Source organism: Chelonoidis abingdonii, chromosome 2 (assembly GCF_003597395.2).
Source record: "Chelonoidis abingdonii isolate Lonesome George chromosome 2, CheloAbing_2.0, whole genome shotgun sequence".
In the NCBI taxonomy this organism is placed as follows: Eukaryota; Metazoa; Chordata; order Testudines; family Testudinidae; genus Chelonoidis; species Chelonoidis abingdonii.
In genome coordinates this window covers 43,075,995-43,101,309 of record NC_133770.1, presented here as the reverse complement: position 1 = coordinate 43,101,309, position 25,315 = coordinate 43,075,995, and the positions used below count along the sequence as shown (strand labels likewise).

At 42.7% G+C, this 25,315-nt stretch overlaps 1 protein-coding gene across 1 annotated transcript in view; it reads left to right on the top strand.

Annotated features, from left to right (window-relative positions):
• The window catches only part of LOC116826252 (macrophage mannose receptor 1-like), an 88,628-nt gene that overhangs the window by 47,524 nt on the left and 15,789 nt on the right, over positions 1-25,315 (top strand). The window contains exons 18-25 of the mRNA XM_032782890.2: positions 481-548; positions 2,502-2,602; positions 5,584-5,726; positions 14,351-14,465; positions 17,642-17,811; positions 20,550-20,652; positions 21,472-21,701; positions 22,666-22,831. Coding sequence (XP_032638781.1) covers positions 481-548; positions 2,502-2,602; positions 5,584-5,726; positions 14,351-14,465; positions 17,642-17,811; positions 20,550-20,652; positions 21,472-21,701; positions 22,666-22,831 — 1,096 coding nt within the window. The remainder of the gene's footprint in view (positions 1-480; positions 549-2,501; positions 2,603-5,583; positions 5,727-14,350; positions 14,466-17,641; positions 17,812-20,549; positions 20,653-21,471; positions 21,702-22,665; positions 22,832-25,315) is intronic.

Genomic DNA, 25,315 nt, shown 5'->3' with positions numbered 1-25,315 from the left:
GCAGCAGAGAATCCTGTGGCACCTTATAGACTAACAGACATTTTGGAGCGTGAGCTTTCGTGGGTGAATACCCACTTCGTCAGACACAGGTATATATAAGTTAGCAAGCAAGCTAGAGATAATGAGGTTAGTTCAATCAGGGAGGATGAAGCCCTGTTCTAGCAGTAGAGGTGTGAAAACCAAGGGAGGAGAAACTTGTTCTGTAATTGGCAAGCCATTCACAGTCTTTGTTTAGTCCAGAGCTGCAAATTTGAAACCATCAGCTCTGGACTGGATTGAACTGGGTACCTCCAGAGCAAAAAACATGAGCTGCTACGACTTAAGCTAAAGAGTCAAAACTCTATTGCTGTGGGATGAAACAATTTATATCCTCAGTGGATCAGTGTAGAGAGGGACCAGTAACTCACTCTCCAGGCAGTTACATTAAAATATTTTTGATATATAAAGAGGAAGTGTTTAAGATTTATCTTTTTGTTTTAGATCTTGAAAAATGGCAAAGAAGATGCATATTTCATTGGTTTAGAACTGAGTTTGGATAAACAGGTTAGGTAAGTAAACAATCCACATCAACGCTAGTCAGATGTACTGTAGTGAAACAGGTCTTGTATTGGACAAAACTGTGATTACAGAGAACTTTAGGGTGAAATTGTGGCCCCGTCAAAGTCACTGAGACTGTTTTGCCATTGACTTCAGTGAGACCACGATGTCACCCTTAGTGTTTCCATTACTGAGGACTGTAAAAATTTATTCTGAACTAAATATTGTCATAAAGATCTCAGTTCATAAGCATATTTAGTTCAATATTTTTAGAAAAATCTCACATTTCTTATTTATTATAGCATTTCTATATGATCAATCACTATAACAGCTACTTTACATTTTCTATAGTGTGGGGGGATTGAGTTGAATTGTGCACTCAGTTACCCCATTGGTCTGAATCTTACAAAGTAAAACCATACTGAGGAATTAAAAAGAATGTTTATCTATTGATAAAGGACCAAATTCTGCCATCATAGAAGAGCAACTTCCATTGAAGTCAATAATGTTTTTCCATTGACTCCAGAGGGAGTTGGCTCAGGCTCTTAAACCTTTACAAATCCATTAATTCCTTAAAAGTATTGGAACATTAACCTTTAAAAAAACAACAACAACAATGAGGAGTCCTAGTGGCACCGTAGAGACTAACAAATTTATTTGTGATAAATTTGTTAGTCTCTTAGGTGCCACAAAGACTCCTCATTGTTTTTGCTGATACAGACTAAGATGGTACCACTCTGAAACCGTTTTTTTTTTTTTAAAGTTCAGTAGTTCTGGTGGATTTTGAAAAGTTGTACTTTGCCATTTGCTTTAAGATTAGTAGTGCATCTCAAAAGATTTTAATTGGAGTTTTGAAGTTCTACCAGGTATAAATCTTTTTTTTATTTAATTTGACTACCGATAGAACTGGATCAATCCAATTTCAGTTTAGACACATCTCCGGTTAACTCAAAAGGAAAAAATGATTTTAAAAAAATAGCTTTTACTCAGAAGGAATAGAAAAAGTGATGCTAGAGCTAAAGCCTGGATGGGGGGAAATGGGAGTGTCTGGATTCTGCTGTGCCATGCTAATCCCTAGCTTCCATAGTGGCCCTTTGGCTACATTCAGAATTGTCCTGGGTCCCAGGATTGAGAGGTACAAAGGTGTATTAATAGTCGCAAATCAAGGACGAACTCAGCTGTAACACAAGGTCTGTGCTTTTGTTGAAACAGTAGGTTTGTTTCTCACTTGTTACTTTTCAACAAAGTTCATAGTTATATATAAGTACTTACTACCATATCTTCCTTCCTTGCAGGGATCACCATGTATAATATTCCTTTCTGGCCAGCAGTTACCATACCATGGAGCCTGAAATATTGCAGTCTTTTCCTGAATTTAAAATAGGAAATAATTAACATATCTCAGGTTTCCTCTGATGGTAACTGTTGACTTTTTCATAGAAATCACTATATGCATCTTATCACATCTTCAGTCTTGTTTTTTCTGTATTATTCATTATATGATTTGAAATCAATCAGTTGTTTACAGAAAAATAAAAATCAAAAGAAAATAGACATGGAACTAGAATATGAACCATATTCGCCAACACACTTGGACTGTCTTTTGCTGCTCCAGCAATGTAGCTAAGCCATGTTTATGGCTGCTTTGCATCACCAGACCTGTGCCAAATCAGCTGGAGTGTATTGGTAAATATAGCCAGCTATTTAAAAAGAAAGATAGTATATCTATAGATACAGAATAAACACAAGGATAATCAAAGTAAAAATATATGAAACATATTATCTCGTCTCGGTTTTAAGTCTTAAGCAATCTCATAACTTTTAATGTTAGTGGAAGTTGGACAAGTAAAGCACTCTAAACTAAATGGTTGATAGATTTCTTCAACATTTTGCAAAATGATTTTTGTAAAGTGGAAGCAAATAAATTTATGCATAAATAGGTTCTGTTTTGTCTGATTTTTAAGCTGGATGGATGGAACCCCTGTGAATTTCTTAGCATGGGCAGCACATGAACCCAACTTTGCAAACAACGATGAAAACTGTGTAGTCATATATAAAAACTTAGGTGAGCAATATGACATTTCTGGATTTGTGTTTCTTTGTGTAAGTCTTTAATTTTTCCTTCTGTGGTTTATTTCTTTTTCTTTTTAGAGGTATTACAAAAAAAATAACTCTCTCTTTATATGTGTTTGTATTGTATCCAGCACAATGGGACCTAACAGTGGCCACTGGGCATGGTTGCTATATAAATATATAATGATGATGATGATTATTTATTTATTATTAACTGAGCTAATGTGCTACTAAGAAATTAATGTGAATGGCATAAATAACAAATTCTTCAAACCTTTCCATTGCCTTTCATCTTAGGAACATAAGATTGTCCATGCTGAACTTAATTATTGTGAGTAATTTGGTGTTACCTGCAGACTTTGCTATCTCACTGCTCACCACTGTTTCCAGATCATTTATGAATATATTGAACAGCACAAGTCCCAGTACAGATAATTGGAGGAGTCCACTATTTACCTGTTCTCATTGTGAAAACTGACCATTTATTTCTATCTTTTGTTTCCTTCTTTTTGCCAGTTACTGATCCATGAGAGAACCTTCCCTCTTATTGAAAGACCACTTACTTTGCTTAGGAGTCTTAGGTGTGGGACTTGTCAAAGGCTTTCTGAAAGTCTAGTTATGCTATATGAAGTGGATCACCCTGGTCCACATGCTTACTGACACCTTAAGAGAATTTTAATATATTGGTGAGGCATGATTTCCCTTTAGAAAAGCCATGTTTGCTCTTTTCCAACATATGTTGTTCATCTGTGTGTCTACAATTTCAACCAATTTGCCTGGTACTCATTCAAGAGTTCCGATAGGTATATAACCATCTGATCCTGGAGACTTCTTGTTTATCAATGTGTTCCAATACTTCCTCAACTGGGCATCTCAATCTGGGACAGTTCCTCTGATTTGTCACCTAAAAAGATTGTTTGGGAATCTGCCTCACATCCTGAAGACCAATGTAAAGAATTCGCTGTAATAACCTTGACTTAAGTGCTCCTTTAGCACCTCAGTCATCTATTGTTCCCACTGTTGGCAGGATTCCTGCTTGTGATCAACTTAAAAAAAACTGCTGTTTAGTTATTGTGTCTTTTGCTAGTTGCTCTTCAGATTTTTTTTCACTTGCCTAATTATTCTTTTACACTTGACTTGACAGAGTTTATGCTCCTTTCTATTTTCCCCTGTAGGATCTGACTTCCAATTTTTAAAGGAGCCTTTTTGCCTCTAACTGCCTCTCTTACTCTGCTGCTTAGCTGTGGTGCCATTTTTTTTGTTCTCTTGCTGTTTTATTTTTTTGTTTTCTTTGGGATGTACATTTAATTAGCCTGTCTTTTATAGTGTTTTTAAATAGTTTCCATGCAACTTACAGGCATTTCATCCTTGACTATTTCTATTAATTTCCATTTAGCAAGTGTCCTCATTTTTGTATAGTTTACTTTTTTCAAGTTAAATGCATCTATGGTGGGTTTCTTTGGTATTTTCTCCCCTAAAAGGATGTTGAATTTAATTACGTTATGGTCACTGTTACCGAGAGGTCCAGCTATATTCACCTCTTAGACAAGACCCTGTGCTCCACTTAAGACTAAATCAAGTATTGCCTTTCCTCTTGTGGGTTCCAGGACTAGTTGCTCCAAGAAGCAGTCATTAAAGGTGTGTAGCAATTTTACCTCTGCATCCCTTCCTGAGGTGACATAAACCCAGGCAATATGGGGATAGTTGAAATCCCCCATTATTACTGGGTTTTCTGGGTTTTTTTAGCCTCTTTAATCCTCCTGAGCATTTCACAATCACTATCACCATCACCATATTGGTCAGCAGTATATTCCTACTGCTATACAGTTACCATTTAAGCATGGAATTTCCATCAATAGAGATTCTATAGTACAGTTTGATTCATTTAAGATTTTCACTATATTTGACCTTATGTCCTCCACAGTGACCTTCTCTATCATTGCTATATATTTTGTACTCTGCTATTACCATGTCCTCTTAATTATCCTCATTCCACCAAGTTTCTGTGATGCATATTATATCAATGTCCTCATTTAATATCAGGCACTCAAGTTCACTCGTCTTATTGTTTAGACTTCTAACATTTATATACAAGCACTTATAATATTTGTCAGTATTTAGATGTCTGACTTCATCTGATGTAATTGAATGGGACTCTTTTTCATCTGACTCTTGCTTTTCAGTTCCTAAGTATTTTATCAACTTCTGTCCTAGCCTCTTTATTGAGATATAGTGTATTCCCTTTAATAAATCCTCCCAATGTCTGTGTCTATTCAAACTATGTGCTCCTCTGCATCTGTTGGCTTTCCCCCAGTCCATACTATAAAAAAAGGACAAACTTTTTAATTTTGCATGCCAACATCTGGTTCCATTTTGGCTTAGGTGGAGCTTATCCTTCATAGACTCCTCCTTTCCCAAAAGCTTCCTCAGTCTTGTATAATCACTTACATATGGGCAAAATGAGAGTAAAATGCCACCAGATCGCATTGGTGGCAGTGTGCACTAATCTAACACAGGTGTAAAATACTACACAAACTTTGAGGCACTGATTCTTACTGTTAATATCCTCAAATAACAGCACTGTAATTAATGTAACTATATTGAAATTATTTTTCATGCAACAGAGATGGGGTGGGATAGATGCAGTGTAGCTGTAGCAATTTCAGTCTCAGGATATTAGAGAGACAAGGTGGGTGAGGTAATATATTTTTTCAGACCAACTTCCATACTTTGAATATTCTCTTAGAATATGTGCTAGCCACCTATGTTAAACAATCAGATCCATCTTGCAGTTAGCTGTAACTCTGAGAGTACATTTCCAGACCTGAAAGAGTCCTGTGTGGCTCAAAAGCTTGTCTCTCTCACCAACAGAAGTTGGTCCAATAAAATATATTATCTCACCTACCTTGTCTCTCATGGGATAGATATTCAGGACAAATGTGAGTCTCACCCAGTTATTTATCTCATATTCAGGATTATGGAATGATATAAACTGTGGTTATCCAAATCCTTTTATATGTGAAAGGCACAACAGTTCCATTAATGCGACACTTTCTCCTACAACACCTTCACCCCCAGGAGGATGTCCGGAAACTTGGCTTTTGTTTCAAAATAAGGTATAGTAACATATCCACAATGTGTTGTATTTTAGACAGAGGAATCCTGCATTTTTATATTTATTATGATACAATATTGGAGGGAGAGGGCCAGATTTTCCCAAAGAGAGGCCTTAGATCTGCATACATTATTTTTGCATGCAAAGGGGATTATGGCATGCTTGACATATTCATTTGTGATGAAATTGCATGCAAGCAACTTGCTTTACAAAAATTATGCACCATTTCATGAAAAACAGGGTCTAATTTTTTTCAGTTATTGGTTGGTTGAGTTATTCTGGTAATTTATAAAACTATATTTAAATCATTTATGAAATAAGTCATGGGATATAAGCAGTATAAGTTTCTTTGAGTCTTACCTACCTTTAACACAGGAATGATCCTGGTAGATCTTAATGTGTATATTTAATTGAATTTCCACTTTTTTCTGATTGATGCTTTTTTTTGGAGATTTATTAGATGACTGAAAGTGAGTTGCAGCATCAGCACTGAGCAGAGCATATGAAAAAACCCTCTCAGCGTACATTAGAGAAACTGTTCTGAACAGTAGATCATTTTGTTCAACAAATAACTTATTCTTTGAGTGATTGCTCATATGTATTCCACAGTAGGTGTGCGAGCTCACCACACGCACCGCTGCCGGAAGTTTTTCCCTTAGCAGTATCCATACTGGGGAGCACCATGGCGACCACTGGAGTGGCGCCTGTATATTGCGCTACAGGGAGAGCCACGGGCTCCCTCCACCCTCGGTTCCTTCTTCCCGCCAGTGAAGGTAGTTGGAGCTTTGTGCTCCAGCTCTGCTGCAGCCTTTCCTTCTCGACCTTAGTGGTAACCGTTCGTGGATCATTTCTTCAGTTGTTAGAGTGGGCTTAGGGCATGCCCTATGCCCCAGGATTCAAGTCATGTGACTCCTGTCACCGTTCTATGCCTAGGAGTGACCTGCACGCTGAGTGTCTCCACTGCCTGGGTGATACTCACATCAGTGATCGGTGTAAGATCTGCAGGTCATTCAAGCCAAGGACTAAGAAGGAGAGAGACATTAGACTTCGAGCTCTCCTGATGGAGTCAGCGCTGGCACCAATGCCAGCATGCTGGGTGGACTGGGCACCGGCCACCGTGTCGTCGGTGCGTAGCGAGGCCCCTTCTACCAATCAGCGCCACTCTCCCTCCAAAAAGCAAGGGAAGGCCCCTGCCTCACAGAGGTGCCGTGACAAGGAAAAGGGGGAGACTGGTCCCGCGTTGGGCATCCCTCAGTTCCCCCCCGGGCTCATGACCTCCAACTCGTGTTGAGCGGAGCAGCCTGGTACCATCGGCCCACGCATCCCCACTGGTATGGATGCCATCGACTCCAGAGGTGATGCAGGGTGCGAAGGACATTATGAGCCTGCCAGTCCCAAGCACGCAGCTGGGCACAAGCACCAGATCTCATGGCAAGTATTCATTGAGTGCCCACCAGACCTCTCCACCCAGCCGCAGTTCCCACTCCGAAGATCACTCCCCGCACCATTCGGTGTGCAGTGGCCACTCATCTTGCAGCTCCCGCCCACCCTCGACGCTGGCCAGACCATCCAGGTTGCAGTCGGGACGGGAGTCACGGGGACCCTCGATGCCTCCTACGAGCGAGCATAGGCACCAAGAGAGGCACCGGGAATGCTCCCCTGCACGGCGTGGGTACCACAGCCGCTCTCGATAGGATAGAAGCCATTGTTTCCATTCCAGCTCCCGATCAGCTAGTCACTGCGCTCAAGACTCCCTTCGGGGTGCCTCGGCACCAGGTCACCAGTCCTTGCGTCGCCGTCATGGGTACTGAAGTAGTTCTTCAAACAAGTACCGTTCCTCGACATCAAGGTCCAGGTCCTGAGGAAGACGGCTCCATAGGCACCATTCCTATCACTCTCGGGGCACCAAGCATTCGTCGGCGACCTCGACACCTGGCACCCATCCTCGGTTCGCGCTGTTCAGCCAGGACAGATAGTACCATTGGGCTCTCAGTCGGGTCAATGGCAAGGGTCCCCATGGCAGGGACAGTGGTGCCAGTAGGCACCGTGGCCACTGCTGCCAGCCAGGACAGGGGCTCATTTGATCGCTGAGCAAAAGGCAGGGAAAGAGGCGGTTTTGACTATTTGCAGGGGGTACCGGGTCTGTTGCCAGGGATACTCCCAGTTTAATAAAGTTTGTGTTCTGCAACAGATTGTCTGCCTTCCACAGGGCGTGGTCCCGCAGAACATTGGATCAGTGGGTCCTCAGTACCATTTCCAAGGGCTACATGTTGCAGTTCACCTCGCTTGCGCCAAATCACCCGCCTTCCTTGTTGGCCCCAGGGGACCCGGAGCATGTCCACCTCCCGCGGCAGGAGGTGGACTGGCTACTACACCTGAGGGTGGTGGAAAGGGTACCATTAGAATTCCAGGGCAAAGGGTTCTACTCCCAGTACTTCCTGATCCTGAAGGCCAAAGGCTGCCTCAGGCTCATCCTGGACCTGCGGGACCTAAACCGGTTTCTAGTCTGTTCTAAGTTCCACATTGTGTTCCTGGCCTCTTTTATCCCCTCCCTGGACCCAGGGGACTGGTACGCTGCCCTGGACCTTCAGGACTCATATTTTCACATCCATATATTTGAGGGGCACAGGCGTGTCCTTCACTTTTGAGTGTGGATGGACAACTACCAGTTTGCGGTCCTCTCATTGGCCTATCCATGGCACCCAGCATCTTTACGAAATGTATGGCTGTGGTAGCAGCCTATCTCAGGAGGGAGGGCATACAGATCTTTCCTTACCTGGACGATTGGCTCCTCAAGGGGGAGTCCCGCTCCAAGGTATAGACCCACGTGGAGCTGCTCCTATCAGGGCCGGCTCCAGGCGCCAGCTGAGCAAGCTCATGCTTGGGGCGGCAGATTCTAGGGGTCGGCATTCCGCCCAAACCTAGGGCAGCACTGCTGCTTTTTTTGTTTGTTTGTTTGCCGCTCTGGCAGCCCTGTAGAGGCAAACTCAGCAGGGCAGCCCACATCCTTCCTTCCCCACCGACCGGAGCAACACGGAGCTCTCCTGCAGGTGGCGCTGCAATCAGGGTGTGGGGTGAGCTCTCCACTGAAGCGTTGGCCGCTGCCCTTCTCTCTCTCTCCCGCCCCCGCTCCTTCCCTCTTCCCCCCACTAGACCAGGTGCTCACTCTGCAGCACAGGGAGTCCCCTTGCACCCTGGCTCCAGCCACTCTATAGGGTTTTTTTGTTTTGTTTTTTCCCCTGCTTTGCCAGCCGCACCGTTGTCTTCCTCACCCCCCGTGCTTTGCTGCTCCGGCCGCGCTGTGTTTTTGTTTTGTTCCCACCCCCCAGCTTTGCCGCGCCGCAGGTTTTTTTTTTTCTCCCTGCTTTGCCACTCCAGCTGTGCCATTTTTTTGTTCCCTCCACCCTGCTTTGATGATCTGGCTGCGCCTTGTTTTCTTTTTTTTTTTTATACCTACTTTGCCACTCTGGCCGTGCCGCATGTTTTTTTTGTTTTTTTTCCACCAGCTTTGCTGCTCCAACCGCAACGGTTTTTTGTTTTGGTTTCCCCCCCCCGCCACTTTACCGCTCCGGCTGCACCTTGTGGTGGTGGTGGTGTTGTTGTTTTTTTCCCTCCTGCTTTGCAGTTCCAGCCGCGCCATTTTTTTGTTCCCCCCACCCTGCTTTGCCACTCTGGCCACGCTGTGTTTTTTTTCCCCCTGCTTTGCCGCTCCAGCGCGCCCCGCCTCCCTTTTTTTTTGTTTGCTTGGGGTGGCAAAAAAGTCAGAGCCAGCTCTGGCTCCTATCAACATGTACCGGTCTCGGCCTAGTGGTGAACAAGACCAAATCAACATTAGTTCCCATTCAGCGCATAGAGTTCATTGGGGCCCTGCTGGGATCCTTGAGGGCCACAGCCTCTTTCCCCTTGGACAGGTTCAAGACCCTAAGGGATCTTATCACCTCAGTCAAGGCTTTCCCGGTGACTGCAGCAAGGGCGTGCCTTCGACTTCTAGGGCATATGGAGGCATGTATGTACATGATCTGCCACACCAGACTCTGAATGAGGCCCCTCCAAATCTGGCTAGCCTGCCAATTCTCTCAAGCTCAGGATGGCCAAGACAAGGTGCTCACGATTGTGTCCTCGATACTGGCTTCCCTTCAATGGTGGTCTTGCCCGAGCAATGTGCTGCAAGGAGTTCCCTTTCAGGATGCCAGCCCGTCCATAGACCTGGTGTCCGCTGCTTCGGACCTTGGCTGAGAAGCCCACACAGGGAACATGCAGACCCAGGGAACGTGGTCAACATAAATGTCAAAGAGCTCAGGTCAGTGCAGTTGGCATGCGTGGCTTTCTACACGCACCTCTGCGGCAGAGTGGTTAGGATCCTCATGGACAGCACAACCGCCATGTACTACATCAACAGGTAAGGTGCGACGCGCTCCCTAGCCCTCTGCTGGGAAGCCCTGAACCTGTGGGTGTTCTGTATAGCCCACAATATCTCACTGAGGGTGGGTCACCTCCCGGGCCTCCGCAATATGCAAGCAGATCACCTCAGCAGGGTCTTCTCCCCCCAGTAAGAGTGGTCGCTCCACTCAGAGGTTGCTCACCGGCTGGGTAGTTCCCCATATCGACCTGTTTGCAACCTGCCAGAACCAGGGTTGCTGCTTCTACGTCACTTGGTGGCCCCCCTGAGGGCGCCGCCTCCTCCATCCCAATCTGGCCACGCTTCACCTGACAGCATAGCTGTTCTGTGACTAAACTGGAAGGAGAACAGGTGTTCAAAGCAGGTAAGGTGAGTCCTCCTGGAAAGCCATCCGTGCATCGGACGTACATGGCAAAGTGGTCCAGGTTCGCCAGGTGAGTAAGTGAGCAGGGGGTCTCCGCCTCTGTGCACCTCTCCAGCTTATCCTGGACTACCTCCTATCCCTTAGGACCCAAGGACTAGCACCTGCCTTGGTCAGGGTGCACCTGGTGGCCATATTGGCTTTCCACTCACCAGTGCAAGGACATTTGGCCTTCTTCCACTTGATGACCTCCCGTTTCCTGAAGGGCCTTGACCATTTGTTCCTGTACGCTAGACCCCCAGTGCCACAATGGGACCTAAACCTGGTCTTGTCCCAACTCACGGGACCTCTCTTTGAACCCCTGGCCATGTGTTCCTGGTCTCACCTCTCATGGAAGGTGGCCTTCCTTAGAGCGATCAGGTTGGCCTGATGTGTCTCGGAACTTAGGGCCTTAACCTCGGAACCTCGCTATATGGTCTTCCACAGGGATAAAGTCCAGTTCTGCCCACACCCAGCATTCCTGCTGAAGGTGGTCTCCGCCTTCCACATAGAACAGAGCATCTTTCTTCCCATGCTCTGTCCTAAGCCTCATTCCTCTAATGAGGAACGCCGCCTCCACAGCTTGATGTGCGTAGGGCACTGGCCTTTTATCTGGATCAGACCAAGCCATTCCGGAAATCCTCGCAACTTTTTATTGCCTCAGCCGAGCAGGTGAAGGGGCAGCTTACCTCCACCCAGCAGCTTTCCCGCTGGATCACTTCATGCATACACACGTGCTATGATCAGGCAGGGGTGCCCCTGCCACCGATTGTTAGGGCACACTGTACGAGGGCTTAGGCCTCATCAGTGGCCTATGTAGCCCATGTCCCTATCCAAGACATTTATAGGGCTCCCACTTGGGCCTCAGTTCACACATTTACTTCGCATTACGCAATCATCTCCCAGTCTAGGGATGATGCCAGGTTCCGCAGGGTGGTACTTCGTCCCAAGCAATCGTGAGCTCCTATCCACCTCCAGCAGATATTGCTTGGAATCACCTACTGTGGAATACACATGAGCAACACATCTCGAAGAATGCCAGTTACAAAACAGGTAACTGTCCTTTTTCTTCAGAATCTCTGCTCCCATTCCTCCAGAGGCTTAATTCATTCTGCAAGAGACTATGAATGCAGATGTTGTGTATGACTTTTAATACACTGGATTTTTTGTTTGTTTTTGTTTGTTCTTTGCTAAGGTGGTGATATATTACCTCTCCACACTGAACCAGTGCAGCTTTACACATGTTGAGCTAATCCAATTTTCTGTGTCAATGTTAGGACATTCAGCAGAGACAGAACTGGAATTTCAGGACCAGATTTTGATCTCAATTGCAGAGGTGTAAATCCAGTCTCACTGGTGTTTCTTTGGATTTACACTGGTGTATCTGAAATCAGAATCTGACCCTTAGTGTTCAGAATTGTGAATGAATGCCACCAGCAACAGGAACTTGTGAAAGCAAAGTCATTAGTGGTGTTGCCACAGCTGTATCCTCCTAATGACTGCAATGTCAAATCTCTCTAATAAAGATTTCATAAACCTGATAGGAAGAATCTCCTATTCTGGTCCTAAAAGCACTACTACATTCAAACTCATGTGGCAAGTGTCAATATACTTACTATCCATTAAGTAAATGACCTGATAATTACTATCTCTAATTAGATGAATATATGAAAGTTCGGAGCTTTCTCTCATGAGACCCAGAATCATACTTTTAATTCACACAAGTAGTCTTCACAACTTCCATAACATTAATTTCCAAAGTGAAGGATGATCCTGCTTCCCATGTTGGACGCAAACTGGTGTGAAAATCCCATTGTAACAGATCTGTGGAACTTACTATGATGAAGAATAGGAAAACTTATGTATGTTTACTTGAAGATGTCCATCTTGCAAACAATAAAATTCACAGATCCAGTCCGTCACAGAGACAGAGTTGGAAACTCACCAACAAAGATTCAGGTTTGCTTCTTTAGGAAAAATTACCTCCATGTTCCACAATAGCAGAAGCTGTGCTTTTTTTCCCCAAGTATACTTAACACAATCAGTAAACATTGGAATAAACTGCCTAGGGAGGTTGTGGAAGCTCCATCTCTGGAGATGTTTAAGAGGAGGTTAGATAAATATCAATCAGAGATGGTCTAGACAGTATTTGGTCCTCCCGTGAGGGTAGGGGACTGGACTCGATGACCTCTTGAGGTCAATTCCAGTCCTAGAGTCTATGAATCTATGAATAGTAATGCAAAATGGAATTATCCTTATCATAAGCATCTTTCCCAAATCTGGACCTTAGCGTCCAAAATCTAGGTGCTTGTATGAAACTCCCCCAAGCTTATTACCAGCTTGGATCTGATCTTGCTGCCACCAGCCAGGAATTTCCAGGGCCTGACTCCCTCTCTGGTCTCCCCAAACCTTCTCTGGGGGACCCCAAGACTCAGAAACCCTGAGTCTCACACCAAAGGGAAAACAACCTCCTCCCCTTGTCTCCTCTTTATCTCATCCCCAGCTCCCCCTCCCTGGGTTATCCTGGGCGATACTGTACTTAAACTCCTTGAATGCAAAACAGAGAGGGCAATTTACCTTCCCCCCTCCTTCTTCCCCTGAGGCTATGCATTCAAACCTAGTCAAGCTAACACAAAGAGATTTCCCCCCTCCCTTCGTTCCTTAGCCTTAACCAGAGAAAAACCTCAAACAGGTTTTAAAAAGAAAGCTTTATATAAAAAAGAAAGAAAAAGACATAAAAATATCTTCTGTATCAAGGTGACAATTATACAGAGTCAATTGCTTAAAAGAAAAATATGAATAAACAGCCTTATTCAAAAAGAGATACAATTTAAACATTCCAGCACACACACATGTAAATACAAAACAAAACATATAAAAGCCTATTGTTTTGCTACCTTTGTACTTACAACTGGGAAACTGAAGATGAGAAGCTTACAGATAGAAAAAGATCCCCTCTCATAGCTGAGAGCCAGACAAAGACAAAGAACCAAAAAAATTCCCTCCCCTGAGCTTTGAAAAATCCGGTTTCCTGATTGGTCCTCTGGTCAGGTGTTTGGTTCCCTTTGTTAACCCTTTACAGGTAAAAGAAACATTAACCCTTAGCTATCTATTTATGACAATCCTGACCCTGGAAGTTGGATCAGTTGGATGGAACTTCAAGAAACAGACTATTCCTCTGCTGGCCATGGCTGACAGGTCTAGCTCTGTTCCCAAGTTCCAAGAAGGCTGAAGTAACAGCTCTGTTAATGTTATTACTTGAAAAAACAATGTTTCAGGTCAACACAGAGATATTTTTCTGTTCCACAATGTACTACCAGCTCTTTTTGTGCAAATTTCAGCCTCATAGACTACCAGACATTTCTTTAAAATGTATTTATTTGCATTTTATCACAAAAATCACTGCTTTGCTTTTTGATTCAACCTATGCTTTGTATGGCTAAAGACATACAGAAGCTGGTTTCAGTCATTCTGTAGCTCACCAAATATAGGCAGCTGGCCTATAAAAGCAGCCAGCTTCTGCTTGTTGTTTTAAGCTGATTTCAAATCAAATCTGGTAAACATATTTTCTTTAAGAACACACTTTTTTGGCATCTATAGTTTTACTTTTCATTTTATAATCAACTGTATCACCTCAAAAACCTCATTCTAAATGGGGCTTTCTCACAAACTTTTTGTAGAACACAGTTTAGCATTCCTATGGTGATACAAAGCTTTCACCTTCCTACTTAAACATGACAGGCATGTTAATTCAAAAAAAATGGTTTCCTATCTGCGGGGAATATTGCTGCAAATAAAATATTTACATGATTTATTCTTATTTCAGTGTTACAAAATGTTTGGCTCAAATGAAGATGAGCGACTGTCATGGCATGCTGCACGAACAGCTTGTGTGAATTTGGGAGGAAATCTAGTTACAATCCCAAGTGAACAAGTGCAAGGTACTGTACCAGATGCCATTCAATTAATGTAAAGAATTGTAAATACAAGATTAAAGTGTAACTCTTCAGCAGCAGTAATATATTGTACTATTTTTGTCTGTTGCTGATTACATATAGAATTAAGAAAAATTTTAGTTACATAAGACAAATGTATATTTGAAAGCATATACTGTAGATATGAGTGCCGCTATATACTTTTTAGTAGTAACAAAAAGCTGATAGGACCAAGGTACTATTCTATCTGATTGGGAGACTGATTTGATTTCTGTGTTTGAGATTTGTTATACTCAATTATTGCTGTTTATCTGTCAACTTTTAAAGATTGTCACCTGTAAATTTAATCTGTTGAGAATTTTCCTCAAAACCCCCCACCCCTTTTGACTCTTTTACTTTATAATGACTGTACTGTTGCCAACTTCCCAATCCATTGTGCCAGAAAAGTAACATTGGGACAATGTGAAGCTTCTAACAGCAAAGCATCTTTATAGCTGAAGTGAACTAAAACTGATATGAACTCTCATGCTGCTGGTGAGATCAGGGCTTGTGGACATGTCCATTTCAAAGTGCTTCAACTCCTGCTTCAACTGCCTCACTGAAAATAAATTATTATGGACTTCTTTTGGGGGAGCTACAGGGTCGGGGAGCACATGCAGAAGACAAAAAGAAAGTGAAGCAGGAAAACATGACACAGTCATGGAAAGGGAAACAATTGTAAACGGATTAAAAACACATAAGAAAACGCGAGAAATGCCCAGGCCAGAGGCACTAGAATTCAGGTGGTGCCTCCCTCCCTCCCCTGCCATGTGGCCCTGGGGCAAAATTGCAGAAAGCAGCCAGCCAGAGATCAGAAGCAGCTAAAGCAGGGACCTCTGGATATTCCAGTCAAAACTGCAGAATGTTCTATGACTTTCTCTGCCCTGTGCTGACTGGCTAATTGCTCCACCCATCCCTCTCCCTCCTCATACTTCACTCCATACCTGCCCTGTCCCCCTCACCCTCTTCCCTTCCCTTTCCTTTCTATTTAGTGGATCCCCTCCTAAGTAGCCTCCCCCAAATAAAACTCTCCCCATCTTCCTGTGTCATCGATTGCCTCTTATCTTCTATTTAGATTGTTTAAACTTTTTGGGAGAGGGATTGTCTTTTTGTTTGTGTCTGTACAGCGCCTAGCACGGAAGGGTCCTGGTCCATGATGGCAGCTCTGCAGCACTACAATAATACAAATAATAAAGAGCAACAACAAAGATAGGAAAAATGCTTATGAAAAACAGCTACTGCACCAAAGCTATAGATATGAAGTTAAAAGAGCACAAATAGACAAACAGAACCATAGTGAGAGAAGTAAATAGGATTATAGTCTGACGTATTCACAGTTACATTACTGTAAACTCAGAGTAATTCCATTACCTTCATGCTAATGTATGATTTTCCATGGTGGAGAAAATCAGACTCCCAGTGCAGAAACTGTTTGATCAAAATGTGGTTGAATTCCCTCCAAGAGAAATGTTCCTGTTGTGACCACATTGTACGAATTCCTGAACGGTTGCTTATGCTCAAGGGTTGAATACTAGGTAAGAAACATATGAATAGTAGAACTGGTGGGACAAACCAATATTATTACTGGCAACAGAAGCGTGCAAGGAAGGGTTGATTTCCTGTTGCACTTCCCAGCAGGACCACAGCACTAACATTTGTCACACAAACCTACGGGTTTTATTCCTGGAGGATAAGGCACAAGTGATGTTCGTATTAAGAAAATTTTGGAGGATAACCAGCTGAGAGAACAGAGAAACAAAAATGGCTATTAATTCATTGAGAAGAGTAACTGAAACTCTAGAAGCTGGTTAAGGTTAGCTTTGTGATACTCACCTGTTACTGACCAGAGCTGAAGCTTGTGTACGCTAGAACTTTAAGTCTGTGATAAGTTAGAGAGACGGTTGGCCCTAAATTTGGTTTATGTCTGTGCAAAATATGATTGATGTTGTGTTTGTAACTTTGGCAGCCAGCCATGTTTCAGCCTCGTTAGGGGAGGGTGTTAGCCCATGTGTGTCTTCCAGTAACCAGAACACTATTATTTTGCTGAGTGAATGACAGCCATTTATCTGTGTAACCAGTTTGGTTGGTCCTCTTCCTTTCCAGCTCTCTGTGCAGTAGGACAACCCAAAATACCTTGCTGTTCATGCTGCTCATGACGCTGTTTGTGCATATCCCCTCTGCATTCTATCACTTGCTGAGGCAGTTTGGATACCTACCTAGATTTTTCCAGAACGCAGAAATACAAATGTGGATAGGCAACGTGGCAGGTGCAGATGCACGAGCATGATTGGCACATAGTTGTGTTTTCCACAAAAGAGCATTTACATTTAACTCATCCATATTGTAATCAGCTTAGGTAGAAGTATCAAGAATTGGTATAAAAACATGGATGAACTTGTAATGTGGGTAGGTCCCAGTGGTCCCCCAAGAAAACAAGGGGCAGGGGAGTGAGGGCAGTCAGACAGCGTACATTTCAAACACAAGATTCTTGTTGACCCTAAAGTAATTTTTTTTTATCATTTCCAGAGATGTGATTTCCAGCTTCAGTGCCAGCCCCAGCATCCCTGTATAAACCTCAGCAACAAAGATTGATGCACATATATCACACCTGTTTTTCTTAAACTCTGCTAGCTTCCCATTTGCTTCATAGCAGAGTTCAAAGTCCAGGTCATAGGCTATAGAGCACTTGATGGAATAAGACCTAGGAACCTCAGAGGGGAAGCTTTACTAATGTGCTGTTGAGACTTGGAGAGTACTTGGAGAGTCAGACATACATCTGTGATATCTTGAACAAATACAAAAATTGTATATCTGAGTCCTTGCTCACCCAAACTAACAACTTACCCTCTTCAAAGTGCCTTTCCAATTTTGTCCGAAACAAACATCTTCCCATCTTGTTCTTTTTAGTTGTTTTTCTGTTTCTTTTAACTTAATGTTGTAATAATATCCATTTCTTTCACTTTCTCCACTAGACATTCATCTAAGTTTGCAAACTATCTGATTAAAAGAGTTATAAGATTCAATACTACAAGAATTTTTTGGACCATGGTTGGCCCAGTTCTGACCACATAAGCAACTTCTCTGATGAGAAAAAGCTGTGTTCTCCCACACTTCATGTAAAATGTTTTTCTTCTTTCTTTCAGCCTTTCTCACCTTCCATTTAAAGGATTCTGTGGTTGATACTTGGATTGGATTAAATGATATAAACCATGAACTCAAATATCTTTGGACAGATGGAAGTGGAGTCTACTTTACAAATTGGGGCAAAGGTTTCCCATCTGGACAAGTGTCATTATATTCATATGATAGCCAGGTGAACATCAATTACAAATTGTTGTTAAATACCTGTACCATAGTTACTGCTCAGTTTATTTCTGACTTAGTAAAGATATTTGCTGAGGCTAGAGCTGTGATACTGCAGGATTCAGGTCTTTCACAAGTGCAAAAGGCGTTTAAATCTTTGATCAGATATGTTTAGCACAATCCTGTCTCTATTGTTTATGGTGCTTGTCACAAGCTGTTACACTGATTATTGGCTCAGCTTAAAAAAAAATGTTATTGCAGCTGTACAGTAGGAATCCAAATAAAGGAGCAGCAAGTGAAGTATGAGCAATATATTAGAGGACACCCAGTAAGAGCTGCACCAATAGGGTGTGTTGTGAAGGATTTCCAGCAGGATGAAGCTACTGAGCTAGCTTAATAAAGGGGACTGCTATGTCGCAAGAAGGACTCATCCCTGGTTGAACTAAGTTTCAGGAAAGAAGAGCAGCTTTAACTTGTGTACGTCTCCATAGCACCCCTGCCTTGTGGTGTTTGCTATGGGGATAAAAGCTGAATTAGTGCATCACTTTTATCATTCTGACAGTGGTCCTCCCTAGCTGGCATTCTCCCTTTCAGGGCTTTGGGCTCCTACTGGAGTAGGGCCACTTACGCAACAACATCTTCTCTCTCTCTCTCCTCCAGATGGGTGGAGATGCTGCTGCTGTGAGCAAGAGGCATGTGTTACCCTAGCTTCTGTAAATAAGCATTTGACTTTTCAGGAAAAAAAATCACTTTCTGTATTTTCTCAGCATTCTAGAAAAGGACATTCCATCCATCAAGTTCATCTCTCTGCTAATGCAATATTATTTCATACTATGTGGTGGAGTTACAAAAAGTAACTCCTTGGATAAGGAGTTGATTCTTCCAAGGACTGCAGTAGGGGCACGATCAGGCTTTGAAGTTGTAATGCAATTTCAGTATAACCTTGGTTTTGATACCCTATGACCCTCTCCAACTTCCTGAAAATAGCACCTTGCTATCAGAAATTTCTCATATGTTATCCTAAACAGATGGAGAAGTGTTGGAGAAACTCTGAAGTTTATCAGACAAGGCATTTTTAAAATATGTCACTATGGAGGAAAAAATATTTTTTCTTTTCTGAAAAGCATAGTGTTTTTATAAAGTCCTATCCTAAGAGTGGCAAGGTCTGTAAGGTTTCACTGAGAAATTGAGAAGTTCATATGCGAAACCACATGGTGGGGGAATCTCAGAAGATTCTGTTTGCCTGGGGTAAGCAACAGAATGTGATCATTTCTTTGACACAGCTACAGAGTGCAAAAAATGCCATGCTCAACTTTTCAAAAATGTTTGCAGATATAAAACATTTTTATGAAACACTGTATGTTTCTTATAGGCTCACAGAAGCTCTGTGGATTTGGAAGTCAAGGAAATGGAAATGCCATCTCAGCTCAGGCATCTCACTCTCATCAGTGGACATTCTTAAAAATTTGGGCCTAAGTTAGGGTTGCCAACTTTTGAATTGCACAAAACTGAACATCCTTGCCCGGCCCTGTCCCGAAGCTCTGCCCCCTACTTACTCCATCCTCCCCCTTGTTGCTCGCTCTCCTCCACCTTCACTCACTGGGGCAGGGAGTTGGGGTACAGGAGGGGGGTGGGGTGAGAGTTCCAACTAGGGGTGTGGGCTCCAGGGTGGGGCCAGTAAATGAGGGGTTCAGGGTGCAAGACAGGGCTCTGAGCTGGGGTAGGGGGTTGGAGTATGGGAGGGGGTGCAGGATGCAGGGTCTGGGAGTGACTTAAGGTGTGGGAAGGGGCTCAGGGTGAGGAAGGGGTTCAGGGTGTGGGCTCGGGGTGGTACTTATCTCAGGTGGCTCCTGGGAAGCAGTGGCATATCCTTACGGCTCCTAGGCAGAGGGGCGAGGGGCCTCTGCATGCTGCCCATGCCCACAGGCACTGCCCCCACAGCTCCCATAAGCTGTGGTTCCTGGCCAATCGGAGCTGCGGAGCTGGCACTCAGGGTGAGGACAGTGCATGGAGCCTCTGTGGCCGCCCCTGCGCCTAGGAACCAGACATGCCGGCTGCTTCTGGGAGCTGCACAGAGCCAGGGCAGGCAGGCAGCCTGCCTTAGCCCTGCTGCATCGCCAACTGGACATTTAGCAGCCCGGTCAGCAGTGCTAACCAGAGCCACCGGGGTCCCTTTTTGACTGGGCATTCTGGTCAAAAAACCAGATGCCTGGCAACCCTAACCTAAGTGTTTCTAGTTTTGCAGTTGACATTTTGCACAGCTGCAACTATGAATTTGAAAGTGGGAGAAAAAATTTCAGAGAAGTGCATTACTCCTTGCCTGTCCAGGATTTCTTTGGAACAGACTGCAGTAGCCGTGTAAAGGAATCAAGCCACTTTTTCCTTCCATGACTAACTTCACCCAAGATCCCCCTCTGAACTTTCCTGTGGGATGCCCTCCATATTATACAACATGGGGCGGGCAGAGAATATAATTTCTGCACTTCCCCCTTCTCTCAGCCCCTCCCCTCAATTGTTTCACAAGATTGACTAGGGAAAAATCACAGGCAAGTTAAGAAATAAGGGCAATACACGGGGAACAAAAGCACATAGAAGTCACCAGCATAAGGCCAGCATTACTGAATCTTAAAATGATGCAGGAATGAAATTTAATTATATTCATTTCTACAGATGTGAAAGGGGGAGGAACTTTTCTCATTTGCTTCTGATTTATTTATTAACTGATTTGTGTATCCTTTTTTCCCCTAGGCTGACTGCGTCTTGATGAGAAATAGGCCTGTTAAGGAGGCAGGGAAATGGGTTGATGAAAGCTGTGGCAACAACAAAGGCTATGTATGCCAAATTAACAAAGGTGCATTTTTTAGAAATCTCGTGCAAGACATTTTTATTTGCTTGAGGATTAAGTGCTGGATTTCCACTTGCAATATGTCACTATCCTTCACTTCAGTGGCTATGGTTAGAAAAAGTACTGTTTATAAATATGACCATCCAAATCTTGGTCTACACACTAAACCAGCTTTTAAAGGCTTTTCTACATAGAGAAGTTCAACTGTGATTTGTTCAAAAAGCTAGTTTAGTTAAAGGAATGCAGACCCCTGTATATGATCACTGCCTATATCCACCCATACATTTACCAACACAAGGTAAACCAATATAAGACAGATGTAAATTGATTTAAAAGGGTTCACATACGAGGTTGCACCAGTTTAGCTAAATCAGTTTAAAATCACATCTTTTATTAAACCAAAAACTTGCGGACCAAACCTAGACCAAAGTAAATTAAACGGATGCAACTTCCGTGTGGACAAGCTCTTAATCCCTGGATGTATTCAGGGTCATAGTTTCCTTAGCCTTTTGTTCCTTCACTTTAGCTTTGCTGAACTATCACAGTTGTGAGAGCATAATTTGGATTCTATGCTAGCCATTGTGCCATTATCAACATTGTTAGATACCATCAATGACAATGTAAACTCTGCCCCCATTTGACACCTGTAAATCCTCACTTTCTTTAGTGGGTTTGCAGAGCTTTAACCAAGACCAGAAGACAGGAGATAGAGAAGTATCTTTTTATCCATGCTTTGCAATCACATGCAGGGCCAGCCACAATGTGGCCCTAACCACTTTTTAAGAACTCCGACGACTTTACATTCCCTTTTTCTTCTCCCTATAGACTCCAAGTTCTACCATTCATCAACAGCAGTCCCAGCAAACTTTATCCGTTATGGTAACAGTAGTTATTTGTTCGTTCATTCCAAAATGAAGTGGGAAGATGCAAGGCGAAAATGCGTACATGAGTCTTCTGACCTTGCCAGCATCTTAGATCCCTACAGCCACTCATTCCTGTGGCTACGAATGTTAAAGTATGGGGAGCCTGTATGGATCGGTCTGAACAGCAATCTGGTAAGAACATCTTTCTACTTTCTGTGATAATACAACTCTCACAGTCCTTACCTTAATTCACTTTTGATCTCATTAGATTACATACTGCCCTAGCTACTTGTATATAGTGTCATTGTTAAAGGGCAGGGAAAGTGCTTAAGCTTTGAATCATTAACAATCATCAGTATTAATCAGATTAAATCACACATTCTCTGGTCTTATTCTTTCTGACATTATGCTCTATGTTTTTTCCCGACAAATTTTTACTTCAGGTCATCTCACTATGGCTTTCTTCATACAGAAACACTGTCATGATCCCCCTTGGAAAAATATCCTAACTTCTTTAGGTGTGCGATAAAAATTCTTTATTTTTATCCAAAAGTATTTCTCTAAATAACACCTGAATTGATTTTAAACTAATGTTATTATTAATCTCAGGACATCTGTGCTACTGAGAAGCTGAATAACCGGTGGGCTACCCAATTTAACTTATCTCTGTTGTGTTTCTCATTCTGATATCTGGGCCCTTTACAAAGATTAAAAAGAACAACTATTGCAAACAGTTGACACAGTTCCTACTTCTGTCTTCTGCACCCATTGACCAGACAAATTAAGGAAACGCCAGCGTGAACAATGTCATGTACGACTTCTTCAAAACAAAATAAAACAGAACTTGGGCATGAGCTAACTGGAGGATGGAGTGATGGTGGATTTATTTGTGAACTTCGTATGCCACAGCATGAATCAAAACTTTGAGCCATCTACATTTGTTCTATACTTTTGTTCTATACTTTTGAATGACAACCTCTGACAAAGGACGATGGACAGACTGTAAATATCTATCTACTGGCAAGGGACTGAGTCTTGGTATTTTTCTGTTTCATATCAGAGGTTAGGACGGTGAAAGAATTCCTCTCACAAAACGGACCGTGAAGCAATTATTGATGTCTGATTCATTGTTTCTATTGATTTATTTTGCTTTTAGACTGAGGGACGTTATGAATGGATTGATAACTGGAAACTGAAGTATACTAAGTGGGCCAAAGGAGAGCCAAAACAGAATATAGGCTGTGTTTATCTGGACCTTGGAGGAACCTGGAAGACAGCATCATGTGATGAAAACTACTACTCTATCTGTAAATGGTCAGATGGTAAGCAATTCAATGTAACAATGGTAATAACAATGATTATTTATATTGCATTGTGCTAGGGACTGTACAAATATATGGTAAATGACTGTACACTTTGATATTCAGTAACTAACAAATCACTGGAGAAAGACAAGTGAGTGGAAGGGACTGAGTTTTGAAACTGAGTTAGGGAAAAGATGGTGAGTGGGCACCAGGCCAGTGGGAATGGAAGCCAGTGGTTTAATTCTATTTGCTTAGCTACTAAAAAAAGCACACTGAGAACAATCATAGCTCATAAATCCAACCCCATCAACCCAATTCATTAGTGTAAAAACAAAGTAGTTAGTAAAGCAGTACATTATTTTGTGTGCCCTGCTGGGTGCATAGGGAATGCCTTGTAAAACAGAGAAAACTATTGGTAAGTAATTCCTTTCAAATAGTGAATGTCAAGGTGCTGACCACCACAGTAAATTGTATGCTGCTTGAGTTAGAGACCATGTCGTCTTGGTCTTACAGCACACAGAATGTTTAACAGACGGGTAGCATAGAATGATAGAAGAAAGCATTGCAGAGGCAGCACAGAAACAGCTTGAAATAGTAGTAGTGGCGGAAGCAATACAGAAACTGAAAGAAGTTTAAACACAAAAACACAGCTCCAAAAACACAGGACTTTCCACCTCTTGAATTACCCAGGTATCTTCATTAGCTGTCAACTGTATTAGCATGTGTTAGACTAGCTACTGACTAGAAAATGAGACAAACATTTGACTGTCAGATATATGCAACGGAGAGCAGTGGTGTACACAAACTACGTGTAAAAATTAGGGCTCTTGATTAATCACAGTTAACTCACGCAATTGCCTCAAAATTAATTGTGATTAAAAATTAATTATGAATAATAACAGATTTAATCGCACTGTTAAACAATAGAATACCAATTGAAATTAATTAAATATTTTGGATGTTTTTTCTACTTTTTCATATATTTCTGTGTTGTAATTGAAATCAAAGTGTACTTTATTTTTTATTACAAATATCTGCACTGTAAAAATGGTAGACAAAAGAAATAGCATTTTTTCAGTTCACCTCATGCAAGTACCATAGTGCAATCTTTGTCGTGAAAGTGCAATTTACAAATATAGATTTTTTTGTATGTAATTTCACTCAAAAACAAAACAATGTAAAACTTTAGAGCCTGAAAGTCCACTCAGTCCTAATTCTTGTTCAGCCAATCACAAAGACGGGCAAGTTTATTTACGTTTATGGGAAATAATCCTTCCCTCTTCTTATTTACAATGTCACCAGAAAGTGAGAACAGGCATTTGTATGGCACTTTGTAGCCAGCATTGCAAGGTGTTTACGTGTCAGATATGCTAAACATTCAGATGCCCCTTCATGCTTTGGCCATCATTTCAGAGGACATGCTTCCATGATGATGACGCTCATTAAAAAAGCAATGAATTAATTAGATTTGTGACTGAACTCCTTGGGGAGGGGGAGGAAGGAATTGTATGTCCCCTGCTCTCTTTTACCCACACTGGCATATATTTCACTTTACAGCAGTCTCAGATGATGACCCAGCACATGTTATTCATTTTAAGAACACTTTCACTGCAGATTTCACAAAACGCAAAGAAGGTACTGATGTGAAATTTCTAAGGATAGCTACAGCAGAGGTTCTCAAACTTTTTCTTTCTGAGTCTTCCCCCCCCCCCCAACATGTTATAAAAACTCCACAACCCACCGATGCCACAATAACTGATTCTCTGCTTATAAAAGCCAGGGCCGGCATTAGGGGGTAGCAAGCAGGGCAACTGCCTTGGGCCCCATGCCGCAGTGGCCCCCACAAAACTACATTGCTCAGGCTTCAGTTCAGCCCCAAGTGGCGAGGCTCAGGGACCTGGGCTTCCACCCCATGTGGTGGGGCTTTGGCTTTCTGCCCTGGGCCCCAGCGAGTCTAATGCTGGCCCTGCTTGGAGACCCCCTAGGGGGCCCTGGACCCCTTGGTTGAGGACCACAGAGCTACAGCACTCGACCCAAGGTTTAAGCATCTGAAATGCCTTCCAAAATCTGAGACGCATGAAGTGTGGAGCATGCTTTCAGAAGTCTTACAGAAGAAACACTCCGATGCAGAAACCACAGAACCTGAACCACCAAAAAAGAAAACCAACCTTCTGCCATTGGCATCTGACTCATATAATGAAAATGAACATGTCAGTCCACCCTGCTTTGGATTGTTATCAAGCAAAACCTGTCATCAGCATGGACGCATGTCCCCTGGAATAATGGTTGATGCATGAATGGACATATGAATCTTTAGGGCATCTGGTACATAAATATCTTGTTGTGCCAGCTACAACAGTGCCATGAGAATGCATGTTCTCACTTTCAGGTGACATAAACAAGAAGTGGGCAGCATTATCTCCTGAAAATGTAAACAAACTTGTTTGTTTGAGTGATTGGCTGAGCAAGAAGTAGGACTGAGTGGATTTGCAAGGTCTAAAA